General features: G+C 42.5%; 2 protein-coding genes across 3 annotated transcripts in view; one reads left to right on the forward strand and one right to left on the reverse strand.

Annotated features, from left to right (window-relative positions):
* The window catches only part of Mtrex (Mtr4 exosome RNA helicase), a 59,214-nt gene extending 56,327 nt beyond the window's left edge, over positions 1-2,887 (forward strand). Inside the window, exons 26-27 of the mRNA XM_028784341.1 lie at positions 1,493-1,597; positions 2,635-2,887. Coding sequence (XP_028640174.1) covers positions 1,493-1,597; positions 2,635-2,687 — 158 coding nt within the window. The 3' untranslated portion in view covers positions 2,688-2,887. The remainder of the gene's footprint in view (positions 1-1,492; positions 1,598-2,634) is intronic.
* Positions 2,753-16,267, reverse strand: part of Plpp1 (phospholipid phosphatase 1) — a 66,065-nt gene continuing 52,550 nt past the window's right edge. For both annotated transcript variants that reach the window (XM_028784350.1, XM_028784344.1), the window contains exons 3-6: positions 15,748-16,028; positions 12,667-12,724; positions 3,761-3,937; positions 2,753-3,208 (exon numbers count right to left, since the gene is read on the reverse strand). In XM_028784350.1, coding sequence (XP_028640183.1) covers positions 3,086-3,208; positions 3,761-3,937; positions 12,667-12,724; positions 15,748-16,028 — 639 coding nt within the window. In that variant the 3' untranslated portion in view covers positions 2,753-3,085. The remainder of the gene's footprint in view (positions 3,209-3,760; positions 3,938-12,666; positions 12,725-15,747; positions 16,029-16,267) is intronic.

The following is a 16,267-nucleotide window of genomic DNA, read 5'->3' on the forward strand; positions in this document are numbered from 1 at the left end:
GTTTGCTGATGGCTGGGCAGTGTGTGAAGAAAAAAAAAAATCCTAGCCACCACAGCTTCCACCTTTCAGAAGACTGTAACCTGAGGCTGTTCTCCTAAAATGCCCACCTCCTTGTGCTGTATATAACAACACACTGAGTGTCTAGATTACATAGCAGGTGTCTTCCATCAGAGAGCACAGCCCTCTCTAGATTCTCTGTTTCTTCAGATTCTGTCTTCTTCATTCCCATGTTGCCTCAGTCAGGCTCTCAGGACCAAAGTCAGGACATGGCACCTGCTCCTTCTATAACACCCTTCTGTGACTTCCCCATGATGAACTGCTAAGCCATTGTCAAAGTAAATCTTTACCACAGAAGTGAGAATGTAACTAATGTAGTCTACTACTTTTGTTTTTTGGCTTTTGACTCATTTAGCAAACTTTCTCACCAGCAGCCAAATAACTTCACAAAAACTGTACAGTAGAAGTAGGCTGTCATTGTCTTCTTTCAAGGTAGACAAATCCAGAAGAAGAAGAAATCCTCATTTTAAATGATATTTACTGGTATTTACGGATGCTCAGTAGAAGAGTTCTTGTGTAAGGCCCTGGGAGTTGAATTCCAATACTATTTGGACATAGGGTCTCACTATGGCTGTCCTGGAACTTGTTGTGTAGACTAGGCTGGCCTCAAACTCAGAGCTCCTTCGGTGCTGAGACTAAAGCTGTGCACTAGCACACCTGGCTGCCCTGTTTTTATTCTGCCTTGAGTTTGTATCTAATTTATCCCAGCGACAAACTGAAACATAATGTGGAGAATGAACCCAGTGTTAGGAAGAGTGGGAATGTGGCCACCTTTCCTGAAGCTTGCACCTAAGACAGATGTTCCTAATACAGTACAGACATTATAGTGAAATCCCCAGAGTTCTAATTCAGTCCGTCACACTTAGAGAACTGACCCAGGTCCCTCTTCACACAAGTCTTACCAAGTCACACATCTATAGCTTCAGCTTCCATAGATACTTGTCTTCGAGTTACAACCCATAGAGAAAAATTTATTTCTTCTCTTGCTACTTCTTAGAACACACTGTAAAAAAAACAAACATTGAGGAAACAAGCTAATAACTCTGTTCTCTCACAGGTATGCTTATAGTATGCTTGTAGTATCCAGAATCCTGAGTAGGGCACACACAGGGTCCTGAGAAGGTGGACTCTTTTAGGCTTTTGTGTACTGTCTTCATGGACCTGCTGCCTGACAGACCTCCTGATCCTTACAGGCCCAGTGAGTTGGCATGCTGCCTTCCTCAAGCCGGTCTCCTCTCTAAAGCCAGGGAATCTGGTTTACCCACCTCTAAAACTTGTCACTGCGTCCTTAGAGTATGTCCTTTCTGGCCGTTAATCAGAGGTGCAACTTTTCTGTAATTGCTAGTCATGTTCTTGTGCTGTGCAACTTAGCAAATGTTTTACTCCTCCTGGTTGTATTCACAAGAAATAACGCATTAGTTCCTTTTCTGTCCAGGCAGTATAATTCGTTGTATGAGGCGGCTGGAAGAACTGCTTCGACAGATGTGTCAAGCAGCAAAAGCCATTGGAAACACAGAGCTGGAGAACAAATTTGCTGAAGGTCAGTATCTAGTTTATATGCCTTTTATGGTAGTGTAGGCAAATCTTGAGACTCGGACATTGTGAGCTATCTTTGGCTGGACTATCACAGAGGGTCATCTAGTAGTGTAGACGTTAAACGTGGAGCATTTCCATGGGACACTTTTGGAGTTGTGTTTTCTATACTACACATTCGCATTTACACATACTTGCTGACTACTTACTGTGTGTCCAGCATTGTTCTAAGAACGGAAAGGGTGAACAGAAAAGTGCAGTTAGTAGAGCTTGTCTTGTAATGTGAGGGAGACAGATAAATGGTCATTAAGTCTTAAAGACCTCCACAGAGATGACATTTAAGGCCTTTTATGTATGCTCAGAATGTTTGTGAACAGCAGGAGGCCAATGTGGTTGAAACAGTAAAGATAAGTAAGGGATTGGAGGGAACAAAGTGGCCGAGTCTGTAGCCTAGCGAGGAGGATGCAGGGAGACAGGTAAGGAAGGATGGTAAAGTACAAAGGGGGGGGGGGGGGTTGGGATGCATGCTATTTATAAATAGCTCTCATCTCTTCTTGTATCTGGGCCAGACAAGACAGACTATAGTCAGTCCACGCTGGTGAGTTCTAACTTAAGTATTTCACCATCTTACATACATTCCACACTGAGTGATTAGACTCTGTTGGTAGAAGCAGCCATGTAAACAGTTTAAAAATAAAATATATACTTGTCCTGCTTTAATATAAAGAAGTTTCTCATGTCTTCTACTATGAAGATAACTGCTTATCTGGATCATCTACTTCTGACAACTTAGGTCCTTTTCTAGAGTCATCTTTAATAGCCTTAGCCACAGCCAGGCCTAACAAAGTGTAATTGGCAATCAGAAGAGAGAGGACTTGGTCTCTCAGGTTCAGGTGGCTCTGAACTCTTTTAAGCTAACAAACTTTTATATTTAAGGTGGTTCTCTTACCAGTTTAGTCAGGACTGGGCCGTAAAACCATAGTTTGAGAAAGTTATAATGCTTTATGGTCTTAAAAGTTTAAACATTATTTTCTTTTCCCTTAGGAATTACCAAAATCAAGAGGGATATTGTATTTGCTGCCAGCCTCTACTTATAGAGTTCAGTGCTACTCACCATCTGTTGATTGCAGTTGACTACAAATGCTTACAAGAGTTCACGTGCTTCTCCCAACTCAAGAGAGTGGTTCGCAAGCATTTTATTATATTTAAATCAAATATCATTCTGAGAAGGCATGTAACATACACATTTGTACATAGCATCTTTCAATAAAAAATGTACAGGTGAGGCAGTGTTTTAGTGGAAGGCTTAAATTCTTTTTAATTGAACTATTAGATACTCATTGTGTTAAAAGTAACTATATACACAGATAAAGTGGGCATCCAAGAGGTATAGCAGCAGTCCTTTAATGAATGGCCTGTACACCAGGAAGTAATATGCATCTTCCTGCCTTCTGCCTCCAGCCTTTCCTTTAAAGCTGGCCAGCCCCTGCACCCTTCAGGGCTCATGATTTCTTATGCAGTTCTGTGTGCTGGTGGTGGTTTCATGTAGAGTCGTATTTGAGTCCTCCTTTTCTTTTTGAGAATGTGTCTCCTTGAAGAAATTTGATACATACAAAACCTAAACAAAACAGGGCAGAGACTTAATGGTGTGATTTACAGAAGTTTAAAATCATATATAGAATTTCAGGAACCAATTAAGAATGTAAAAAAAAAAAAAAATAACTGGCTTAGCTGGTCATAGTGGTACCTTTAATCCCAGCACTGGAGAGAACAGGTGGCTCTCTGGAGTTCCAGGCCAACCTGGAACAGCTACAGTAAGTCACTGTCTCAAAAACAACAACAACAAAAGCTGGCTAAAAGAAAAATATTTTGAAGAAAATTCTTCAAAATGTTTTGGTAAATAGCACTTCATTCAACCAACACTTAAAAATAATTCATTACATGAATTAATTTTCAATTCATGAAAAAAGGAAATTGTTCACTACAACCATAGGCTTTAACAATAAAAACATTAAGAATTTTACAACACTGATAAAGAATTGCCCAGCTTTTACCTGTCTGACCTATCCTCTTATTAACATTCTAATCAGAGGATTCTCTTGGGTGTCTTACTGGGACTTATCCGAATGCTTAGCAGGGTCAGCGTCCAGGCTGTTGTTTTGATACTTACAACTAATATCGCAACAGCGGCTCCTTGAATGAGTCCAACCAACACGTCACTCCAGTGGTGTTTGTAATCAGAAACTCGAGAAAGGCCCACATATATGGATAAAGCAATAAGTCCAAACTGTATCGTGGGTCGTAAGAGTCTTGCCCAGTCTCCCTTCATCCTGGCTTGAAGATAAAGCTAATAGAAAAAGGATTGTGGGAGAGAATACTTGATTTAAGAAAACTTGAATATCACCCAGCACACCTCTAAAGTGTTGACATTTAGATTATCGATATATTTACACATGAAATAAAACATTAGGCAAGCACTTTAAAGCAACCCCCCCACCAATAGTATTGCCCCAGTAACTTGCATTTAGAAGAATTTATTACCTATTAAGCTATTCCATGCTCTTCAAATTTTAAAGCAGGGTTTCACAGGATTTCAAGGTAGTCCTTCCCTGTGGTCTGTGTTAAAATTCTGATAGTGTATAGTGTTGTCATTTGTTCCTAGTCTTGGAATAAACTGCTAGAATTCAGACAAGGGTTTGCCCTGCCCTAGTCCAGACTCCATGTTTCCTACCTAGCACATCTAAGGATTGTTTGCGCTTAGCTCACCTGTTTACCCAAGAGCTCTGCTATCCTCAAACAGCAGCAACTGAGATCTACGTCAGTGATCTATGGAAGTAAGGATAATACTCTGCTCAAATAAGTCCTGTGGGTTATAGTACTCAAGGTCCTGGAAAGAGATCTGTTCTTCCCCGCACCCGGAGCCCTCTTCCATACTGGGTACATCCCTTTCCACTGTCTCTGACACATAAATGCCTGAAAATTTTGATGTAGAAGGAAATCTTCAGTGAATCTATTATCATTTTAAAAAACAAAACAACTGCCGGGCGGTGGTGGTGCACACCTTTAATCCCAACACTGGGGAGGCAGAGGCAGGCGGATTTCTGAGTTTGAGGCCAGCCTGGTCTACAGAGTGCGTTCCAGGACAGCCAGAGCTACACAAAGAAACCCTGTCTCAAAAAAAACAAAACAACCATGCTGCTTTTAGTCATTTTATAGTAGGTACAGTCCTTGTACTCAGGAGAATGGAAAGTTCCAGGCTATCTAGGATGCAAGATTGTGTGCCATGCCTCCCCACCCTACCATCCTAAAAATAAAAATGTAATTATCAACATTAAAAAACCTTCAGGCTGACCCAACCCCAGAAAACCTAGAGAAAGAGGGACTCCCAGGAGCTTTAACTCAGGCAGAATCCCAGATAAAAATGAATCACCCGTGATGTCTGCTGTTAGAAGTTCTAATCCAGATGCTGGCCTCCGAACTTATACTACTCAGACCTTTGAAGGGCCACTGAAAGAACATCAAACAGCTAGAGACTGACATCACTAATCGGAAGAAATCCCTCGTTTCACTGTCTGAAGAGACCTCCTAAAATCGCAAAGATCCTTATTGGACTTGATTTACTCTATTACAATAGAAAAGGCTGTGTACAATTACAATAGAAAAGGCTCTTGACTGTGTACAGCCCTTAAAGAAGAATGTTGCCTTTACATAGACAAGACAAGGAGGGTTAAAGAGAGCATGAACTAGGTCAGTGAAGGCCCTAAGAAAAATCAGAGAGAGAGACAGATGAATGCTGGTACAAGAATTGGTTTTCAGCCTCCCCAAGGTTGTCAACCCTATTTCCTGCCATCTTGGGACCATTTTTGTGGTTGGTTTTGCTTATTTCTGCTGGTCCCTGGCCCTCAAATAGGCGGACTAACTCTGTGATACAACAGATAAATAATTTGGTAGCAAAACCTACTCAGATATATTATCATAAGTTAGCTTTGGAGGACCACGAGACTCAAGATGAGGTGGTTACTTTATACAGGGTGTTTCCAAAACCCATCTCCACCCAACCTAAAAGGGGGGACTTCTGCCCCTAGACCAAGCAGAGAGGAGCCACCCAGAACCCCCTCTGACAGGCGATCTCAATTCTTGCTTAGGCTGCGAGGCTAAGCACTGCAAGGGAATATAAATAAGAGATAAAAATATCTCTCTGGGTTCCCTGAGGGACAAGCCTGACTGCATAGGGGTTGATGTCAACATCGGGACGGGTATGGCTCTCATGCCTCACTGGACAACAACGGGGACTGGAGCCATTACAAGGTCCCTTTCAAGTACTGGAGGTCAGGCCTCTATCGCCGCCTTCGCAAGATTAGAATCGCCACAGCCCTTCTATACTTAGAGAAGGGAGGAGATGTCAGGGGCAGCCTTGCTTACACACTGAAGGCCTAAAATCGGCCATAGGCCTAAAATCAGCAATAGGCCTGTCATACATGTATACTAACACCAAATCTTGGGTCTCTGTGGAAAAACATTGAAACAGATGGGTATAAGCTATTGTAAACAGGCAGCTTTTGTGGAAATTTACCAGCCTGAGTAGTCATAGACCTTGTAAATAGGTAGCCTTGGCAGACAATACCAACTTAGATAAGGACAAGTGAATCAGAGGCAGAGTCATAGTGGCCTGTCCCCTGAACCTTCACCCAGCTGATACCCGGTTCTGAAAGATATCTGTATTCCCCCTGAACACCCACACTCCAGTGTCATTCCCTTCCCCACATCCTGCCTTTCTGTGTTTATAACCCCTGTGTGAATGAATTATGATTTGAGAAAAAAATTTTAAAAAACCTTCAGGCTAGGAGGGACAGCTCAGCGTGCTGACTAGTTCATATCAAGCTAGAGTTGGAGAGGAGGGAAACTCAATTGAGACAACTGTATAATGTTGGGCTTTAGGCATGCCCTTGGGCATTTCCTTAATAAGTGATCAATGAGGGAAGACAGCCTATTGAGGGTGGTGCCATCCCTGAGCAGGTGGTCCTGGTTTCTATAAGAGCAGGATGAGCAAGCCAGGAAGCAGCATTCCTCCATGGCCTCTGCATCAGCTCCTGCTGTGCTCAAGTTCCTGTCTTGACTTCTTTGATGATGAACTGCAAGTTGAAGCATAAGCCAAATAAACCCTATCCTTGCCAAGTTGCTCTGGCCATGGTGTGATCATGGCAATAGTGGCCCTAAGACAGTTTGTAAAATGCTAGCTTTGGAAGTATGAGGGCAGTAGTTGGATTCCTAACCCTCATAAAAGAAGCCATGTACTATGGTTTGCATTTGTAATCTTAGTGCTGGGGACAAAGAGATAGGAGAGATGGGTCCTTGGCCAGCCAGTCTAGCCTTATTGATGGACTGACTCCTGGCCATGAGAAACCCTGGCTCTAACGGGGAGGACAATATTCCCGAAGATGACACCAGAAGTTGTCCTCTAGCCTCTGCATGCACAAGGGCATTCACATAAAAATAATTACATATACATAAATCTGTCCAATAATTTATGAATGACTGGAATACTGTTTAAAACTATTTACAAGGCATAGCAAGTGCATGCTGTAAATATATAATTATAAAGTGCCATACCAGTTGTTTAAACTTATCAGCTAGGTTAAGTGACACCAGTTCTCTATAGAGCCTCTTCCCCCAAACCCCCGCTTTTTTAAAGAATTTCATCTCAAACATTTCCACCTCAATTATGAAGTTCATTTTAAAGGTAAGTTTCGGGGCTGGAGAGATGGCTCAGTGATTAAGAACACTGCTGCTCTTCCAGGGGTCTTGAGTTCAATTCCCAGCAACCACATGGTAGCTCACAATCATCTGTAATGGGATTCAATGCCCTCTTCTGGTGTGTCTGAAGACAGCAACAGTGTACTCACATATATAAAATAAATCTTAAAAAAAAAAATAAAGATAAGTTTCTAGACTACACCTGAAGCCAAGTTCTAGGTACTGTGAACAAGAATTCAGCTGTATGCAACAGGTTTTTTTTTTTTTTTTTAGATGCTAGAAACATCTAAGAATTACAAATATTTGCAAATAAAGATGTTCTAGGGAGAATTTTAACCATCTCTGCTGGGACGGTGGGCACACAACACCTCTAAATGGAGTTAAAGGAAGATTCATTTTGATAAGTCTGACATGAGGTGTACTCGAGATGGACTGGAAAAAACATTTCCTGTTTAGTGCTTCAAAATCCCTCTAACAGTATTTTCCTTTCACAGAAGGACGCCTACAGGTGGGTTAAGTAATATTTTTGAAAAATGTTATTCCCCAGGTCGCAAGGAAAAGGACATTGACTGTGGATCAGCTATCAGTCAGGTCCAGCAACACCCTGTGAGCTGCCTCTCCATAGCCAGCTTTTCTTTTCTCACTCTTCCACCCACACAAGTATTTCCCCTGTTATAGAAACATGGTCTCGACCCAGAAATCACTTCACTGGGTTGGCAGTGAGGTCAGTGTCCCTTGGTTGTGGTTCTACATTAATAACTTTGATAGTCACAGTAATCATTATAAAAGGAACACCAGAACCTGGCATTCTGTCATTCCTGTGCTCACAGGGACACTAGAAATCGGATGAGATGTGAAGTCCCAGGAGATGATTCAGAATGAAGGAGACCAAAAAAACTAAACCAAACAAACAAAAACCACTTTACTACACTGGACACTCCTCCCTCCCTGAATTTTCATCTACATACAAACCTCAGAAAGCTGTGATAATTGATGCCAAGCTCAAAGTCTCACAAGGAAACTTCCATGAGGCATTTCTCTTTCCTTCCCCATCTAGCTCAATGGTTCTCAGCCTTCCTAATGCTAATACAGTTCCCTGTGAGTGGTAAGCCCCAACCGTAAGATCCTAGCAAGAGAAGTAGTGCCAGTGAGTAAACCCAGCCACGTTTAGAAACCAGGTAGGAAGGAATGGCCTTAGCAATTAACTAGGATCCTCTAGCAATGCCACGGGTCAATGACCTTTGTGCTCCAGGTTCTGGCTTTGTGTCTAAGCAGTTGTGGTGAACCGTCCTGCTCACTATAGGGCCAAGTGTCCATTGAGCTGGAGGAAGGGAAGAGACAAGCTCCTCTTGGCTTATCTGGGACGTCACAGATTGTACAGACAGCTTCTTACTCCTTGGGAGTGGCCTTGACTAACCAGTGGTTACACCTAGAGATGACAGTGGAATAACCTGGTGAATTCCCCTTCAGCAAAAGTGCTAATGTTCCAAATTCATGCTGACAGTACAACACCAGGACTGCTGGCTTTTTAAACATTTGAGACAATTTGGGCATTTCCCCTATGCAGGTATTACCCAGGAATGTGCCCTCACATCCTAACACCCATAGAGGCAAGAGTGGGAGAAAAGGCCTTTGGCAGGATAATTAGGACAGGGAGGCAGAGCCTCCAAGAGTTCCCATATTACTTGCATTATGTAAGGCTACAGCAAGTCAGTAGTGTGCAGCCAGAAGGTCCTACTAGAACCTGCCCGCATTACTCCTGTTTTCAGACACCCTGACTCACAGAACTGTCAAAACAACACTGCTACTCATAAGTTATGTGGTCTATGGTAATAGATTACAGCACCCAAGCACCTATCCTAAGTTAGAGTATAGCCAGTCCACAATAAAGTTTCTAAAATTATATTTACTTTCCATTAAATGATATAATGCCACACCTGGAAATGGACTGTTGAGCAAACCCTTTAGCAGCTGGCTTCTGTCTGTTCTGCCCAATGGCTGACCTTGCTAATATTGTTACAGTCTTAGGGTTCCCCCACTTACCATTTTAAACTGGAGTCGAGGGGTCGGTTATTTGGGGGCTGAAGGGTGTGTATGTTCAGTGGTACCTGACTGGTATGAATATGCAGTAGGAGCTAGTTTGATCTCTACACTATAAAAAGGGGGAGAGCTATTTTTAGAATGGAAAGATAATTTTTAAAATCTAAAATCCCCAAGGCCAGAACAACACTAACAGCGTACGCAACACAAATACACAAGCTATATAGATTGTTTCACCGACATTTGAGAATGAATCTGGCCAGGCGACGAGTATAAAGCAGGCATTTGTTCAGGCTTCTCTAGGCATCTACCATTCATGGAGACCCTAATTCATATTCGGTTTTGAGCCATGAATTCATCACCTGCTCAGTGCTTCTCCACAGTTTGAAAAGGTCTTCCGGAGACATAGTGCTAAGTGACCACCACCACGAGGCTCAAGGAAGGCAGGCGCCAGGAAGGGTCAAATAGGCGGGGCCTGTACCTGAGAGGGCAAGGCTAGTATACACTTTTGTGGCAGGGAAGAAAGAAAGTGTAATGGATTTTGTTACAAGCCATGATGTAAACCTCAACAGGATAGATCCACAAAAATACAACGAAACCACTGATACATTTCTCAGTGTCCTCTGAAGGCTACTCTGACAGTCACACGAATTTGCAATCTTTGGACCCAATCAAATTCAAGGATAGTCACTAAGCAAGTGCGAAGCAGCTCTGCCCTGAGTTCCCTCCAGCACTGGCACTGAGCTCAGGTCTAGGCTGCCTGCCAGGGCACAACAATAGTCAAAGGACAGGCTCTAGAGAAATTCTTAACTAGGAGTTAATTTCTAAGTGTCAGTAATCTTCAGACTTAAAATAACTGTCTCTCCACCCAAACCTGGGACTGACCTATAAGGCCAAGATGCCCAGAGAAACAAGATGAGTCAGTATCTCAGGAATGTGGGAGAGGGAAGGTTGTGTTATATATAAATAGGAAAGCCAGGAGCCGCTGTTTGTGCAGGGCTCACTCAACTCAAAGCTGGGCCTTTATGCTGATCAAGTAAATGTCTCTACTATGTCAAGACGGTGAAACATCATGGATTTCTCCAGAAATGCCTTGGTTTATATATAAGGAGCCTATCTAGACTTTTATCTGTTTATGTTACGTGCACTCGTGAGTTTAAGGATGTGGATACATATATTCATAATCCATAATGAGGCCAGAAGTCCATGCTGGGTGTCTTCCCCTATTGCATTCCAATTGTCTATTTTATTTTGTGTGGGGGTGTTTTGCCTCCATGTATGCCTATGTTCAATGTGCATGCCTGGTACCCTTGGAGGCGTTAATGGGATGTTGAATCTCCTGGGACTAGAGTTACAAACAGCTTGAGCCACCGTGTAGGCGCTGGGAATCAAACCCTGTCATGGGATCTGCAAAGCTCACAGACCTTAGCAGCCCCTACCAAGGCCTCTACCCTTCACCTTGAAAGCAGCAGTCACTCCACATTTTTCCTACATGGAAATTACAAAAAGGAGTTAAAAGTGTAAAATACAAAGCATTGATAGTAACCAAAACAGAGCCCTAGGTTCATCGGAAGGACAGAGATATTGATCGTGAATCACCACAGACCCAACTAGGTCTGGCCAACACTTCAAAAGGCCATCAGTGCAGCCCACAGACGTGCTTTGGCTAAAGACCTACAGGTGTCAGTGCCTCACAGACCAGCTGTCCTCCACATCCTAGTTAGAAGACAGAACTCGATTGGTTCCTTGGAACAAGTGCTAAGTTTTCCTAAGAAGGTGGCGCTGGCTCTTACTGCCTCTGCAGTGAGCCCTCTCCCATGGCAGAGCAAGGTGTGAGAGTGTCTTAGAAAGAAGTTCTAAATACTGCCAGGTCTGGACCTGTTGCTTCCGCACCAGATTACATTCATGCAAGAGGAAAGCCTTGTAATTTTCAGAATGTTGAATCCAAAAATTACCTAGTAACAGCTTGAAGTTTTAGCACTGAATGTAGTAACATCTGCAATTTTTTACTGTTTTTTCTTTTCTTTTTTTTTTTGTTTTGTTTTTTTTGTTGTTTTTGTTTTTCGAGACAGGGTTTCTCTGTGTAGCCCTGGCTGTCCTGGAACTCACTCTGTAAACCAGGCTGGCCTCGAACTCAGAAATCCACCTGCCTCTGCCTCCCAAGTGCTGGGATTAAAGGTGTGTGCCACAACCACCCGGCTTTACTGTTTTTTCAAATAAACATTTAAAGTTGATTATAAATTCTGAGGACAAATTAACTTTTATGCATCCACTCAACATGACACTTCCTAGATCGCTTTCATAGCTAACACTATCCTGAACATACACCCCGCCCAGTGCTAGGTCATGCATGTCACTGTGCCCAACCACAATGGATTTTTTTTCTTACTTTTAAATACTAATGTTGTATTTAATATGACCAAAGGGAAAAAAAAAACAAGAATATTCAAATTTACATGCATTACAACTATGTAAAATTTATTTACAAAGAAATTTCACACCAGACCATCAAGATGGCTCAGTAGGTTTTAAATGCACTTGCCACCAAGCCTACTACCCTGAGCTCAATTCCATGACCCACATGGAGGAAGGAGAGAATACTTACAAGCTGTCCTCTGGCTTCCTGAAATATGCACACACACACACACACACACACACACACCAGTAAGTAAATATAATAAAAAGAACTTTTTTAAAAGAAAAAAAATTTTAGCTAATCTGTGAGAGCAAAGGTCTCCCTCCAAATGCTGTGGCCATACCACAGAGTGATGTGTATAATTTCATAAGTAACTACGTAAGTACAAAAAGAATGTGATAAAATATAAAAACTGACCTTTACAGACTTGTAGAATGTACACTATCCCTGTCTTACGTACTCAGTCCTGGTTTAGTGAGCAGTGTGCTGTCCATCTTTTCTAATTCCTCCATGCCAACATGGAACATGGCAAGCATGCCGGTCCACAGGCTAGCTCTCACGGCTGGACCAGGACCGTGCAAAGTCTTTGGGAAATGTTTTCAAAACTAAAACGATAACACACCTGCCTACACTTCCACTCATGGGGGTCTCCTCACAAGGAAGAGAGGAGGAGGAAAGCCACAAAGCTGCTGGGCCTCCAAGGGCACAGAAGCTTTGCACCTCCAAAGTGTCGGCACATGGGGACAGATGAGCTCCTGAGCAGGAGCAAAATTTCTGCCCCTTTAGTCCTGCTACATGCAACAGAGGGAAGGAACCCGCCTGGGCTCAGCAGCCATCCCCAGCCCCTGCAGGCATGAAGTACTTACGGCCAAAAACAGCATGCAGTACATAGAGAATGAAGAGTGTCCCGAGTAGAAGGACAACCTAGGAGAAACAAAGAGCAACATTAGCTTTTCCTCCGAGAAGCTGGGCCTTCCCTTCCCTTTTTTCCTTTTTTCTCTGCTTCTTTTTGGTGCTTCTGATCAACCCACCTGTGCACACTTGGCAAGAGTTCTACTCCTGAGCCACACCCCAGTCCTAGATTGTTCTTGGCTTTGAAATCTCCTTGGCTCCAGAGATTAAAAGTAGAACAAGATGGAAAAGGAAATATCCACTAGTAACACGAACTAAAGAAAACCTCAAAATCGACACCACTGTTGTAAGTTAGGAGGCTCAGTGTTAATGCCACAGGGTTGGGGAGGGGGTAGATGGCTCAGCGGTTAAGAGCACTTGCTAGTCTCTCGTGAGGGCTCAGGTTCGATTCCCAGCACCCACAGGTAAGGCTCATAAATGTCTGTAAATCCAGTTCCAAATCATCTGACACCTTCCTCTGGCCTCTGTGGGCACCAGGCATGAGCATAAAGGGGTGAGCCACTATACCCAGCTTAAGCTTCATTTTTTTTTTAATTTTTATTTATTTTATTTATACAGGTACGAGGTAGCTGTCTTCAGACACACCAGAAGAGGACATCAGATCCTATCACAGACGGTTGTGAGCCACTATGTGGGTACTGGGAATTGAACTCAGGACCTCTGGAAGAGCAATCAGTGCTCTTAACCACTGAGCCATCTCTCTAGCCTCAAAGCTTTATTTTTTTTCTTATGGCCCCAAGTTAGAAACAACCTAAATATAAGTCAATGTTCAGATGACTGGATTATGGTGCATATACGTGCATGCAGAAAAAAAACCACACACACAAAATAGAAAAGATATATTTTAAAAGATTACAAGTCACCATAAATGTAAAGATGTGAAACAATCTCACTGAAAATTCTACAAAATGAGACACACACACAAACCTACAACAGACAAGGAAAGCTTTAACACGAAGAACAGAGGGGCCTCATTTTAAGACACTATAAAGTTGTGGCATGCTGCTGCAGAGAAGACACAAAGATTAATGAATGGACACCACTCAACAGCACAGCCACATTATAGAGTTACTTCACTGTCAACAAAAGTGCTAGTAACATTTAAAATTAAAAGATGGAGTTGTCAATAAGGCTACAAACACTGTGTAGTCTATGAGAAAAAATAAATACGCTCCTTACATTATACACAAAAATAAATTCAAATGCTGGAAGCACTAAACTTAAAAATAGATTTATAACACACAGGAGGGAACATTTCATTAAGATCCAAAACTACAAACTATGAAAGTGAAAAATAAACTGGGTTTCCTGGAGACTTTGCAGAGGCTGGGAAGATGGCTCCCTTGAAACAGGTGAGGACTGAGTCCTATTCTCCCAGCATGGGGAAAGCTGAGAACAGAGGATCTCTGGGGCTCAGGGACCAGTCAGTCTCATGGAATCACCTCAGCACACTCCAGAGAGACACAGGCTCAAAAAATACAGTACACAGTAACTGAAGAACACACATGATGCTGACCTCTGGTCTCTACGTGCATACACACAAACATCACATGGAACAAAAAAGGTCTTTAAAGTTTATATTTCTATACTTCAAGGAGTATCGGTAAGAAATAAAAACCAACTGATTTGGAAAAAAAATCTCAAAACATGTCACAAAAAGGGCAACTCTTACAACTTAGTAGAACACGGAGCCCATTTCTTTATAAGGACAAGAGTGGAGCAGGGATTTCCAGGCGGCAGGCCTGAAAGGACAAAGGCCACACGCAGATACCCAGCCGCAGCACCACTTACGGACAAAAGACAAAATACAAACGTAAACCCCGAGATACAGGAAGCCTGCAGCAAGGCTAACAGGAAAAACTAGTAAGGACAGGGAGAACTGTAAGGAGAACTCTCACATTCCAGGAAGAATGCAAATGTACAACCACTGTGACACCTGGTGGCTTCCTGCAATGTTAATGACACTGTTACAAAGCTGCAGGCTCAGCAGGGCTACTCCTAGGCACTCATTCAAGTAAATACAAGTGTATTTATTACATGCACACAAATATTTATAGCAGCTTTTATCTTATTTTATTTTTATTTTTTGCAACATGGTCTCAGTGTGAAGCCCTGCCTGGCCTGGAACTCTCTCTGTAGACCAGCTGGCTTCAACTCACAGAGATCCACCTGTCTCTGCCTCCCAAGAGCAGGAATTAAAAGAGTACACCACTATGCCCGGCTGAAGCTTTTTTTTTTTTTATGGCCCCAAGTTAGAAACAACCTAAATATAAATCAACGTTCAGATGATTGAATCAACAATCTGTAATAATCTCCTAGAAATCTCTTACGTTAGTAAGAAAAGACAGATACATCAGAGTTCTCACTGAATGATCTCACACACAATGTCCTAGAAAACATGGAACAGTAGGACTTTACGGACAGAAAAATGACCCAAGGGCTGCTGGAGGGTGTGGACTGACACAGGCTCATACACAAGCCCTGATGGAACAAAAATCAAAACTGTGATTTAGGATGGACAGACTTCACGTTTGTGGATTACGTATCAGTAAAGCTATTGCACACAGACTATAACTTTAACAGCCTGCTTTTCTCTCTTTTTCAGATGGTTATTGGAGAGACTGTCTCCTATTTTGTTTTATTTCAGTATAGTAGCAAAGCAACACTAGTTGAGTAGAAGAATCGTTTGCCCACTGAGCCACATCTCAACCCTTGAACCAGCATCTTTAAAAAGTAGTTTACTAACCTTGAAGTAAATGGTCCAGATTCATCTTATATTCTCATACATGATAATAAAACATTTCAATAAACTGCTCCTAAACGGACACAAAGCCTCATGACTTAAGCAGTAGATAAGGATGGAGAATGGGGTGGTGGGTGGTTCACGACTCCACCCATTCCTTGGCCGGTCACAATCTCGATCATTCCTCTGTTTATACAAGCTTCTCCTTTCAAAGTGGTCTTCCAGTCACCAAAACCTTGTAGCCAAGGGGTGCTACTCAAAGCAACAGGAGCATTAGAAATCATACACTCACCTGCCTTCCCTGACCTTGGCTTCATTCCCTTGACATATGAAGTTCTCAATATAACCATCACTGCAGTTGATTTTTGACCAGTCTGGTTTACAGACATCCAAGAAGTGTGGCCGAAACCTGCCTATAGAATACTTGGCGATATCAGTCAGGGACTGACTAGCCGAGGCTCCAAACAAAAAGGCTCCGATGGCTTTGTAAAGGGTGGCTACATAGTGATTGTTGACAAAGGAATTCGAATGCAAGACATTAAGGTAAACAGACAGAGTCTCTCCAATAACCATCTGAAAAAGAGAGAAAAGCAGGCTGTTAAAACAACAAGGAGGCACTTTAAACAAACAAACAAACAAAAAACTCAACTGCTCAGTTATAAATGGTCTTTGTTTTACAAACTTCCCCTCTTAAAACCGTCAATTTAGGACATCTGAGTCTAAACAAAGAAAAAGCACCAGGTCAGCTGTGGGCACTGCTGGCAGAGCCGTGGCTGAGCAGTGCGCAGCCTACAGGCAGTAAGTAACAGCCC

The sequence above is a fragment of the Grammomys surdaster genome, unplaced genomic scaffold (genome assembly GCF_004785775.1).
Source record: "Grammomys surdaster isolate TR1022 unplaced genomic scaffold, NIH_TR_1.0 99, whole genome shotgun sequence".
Lineage (NCBI taxonomy): Eukaryota > Metazoa > Chordata > Mammalia > Rodentia > Muridae > Grammomys > Grammomys surdaster.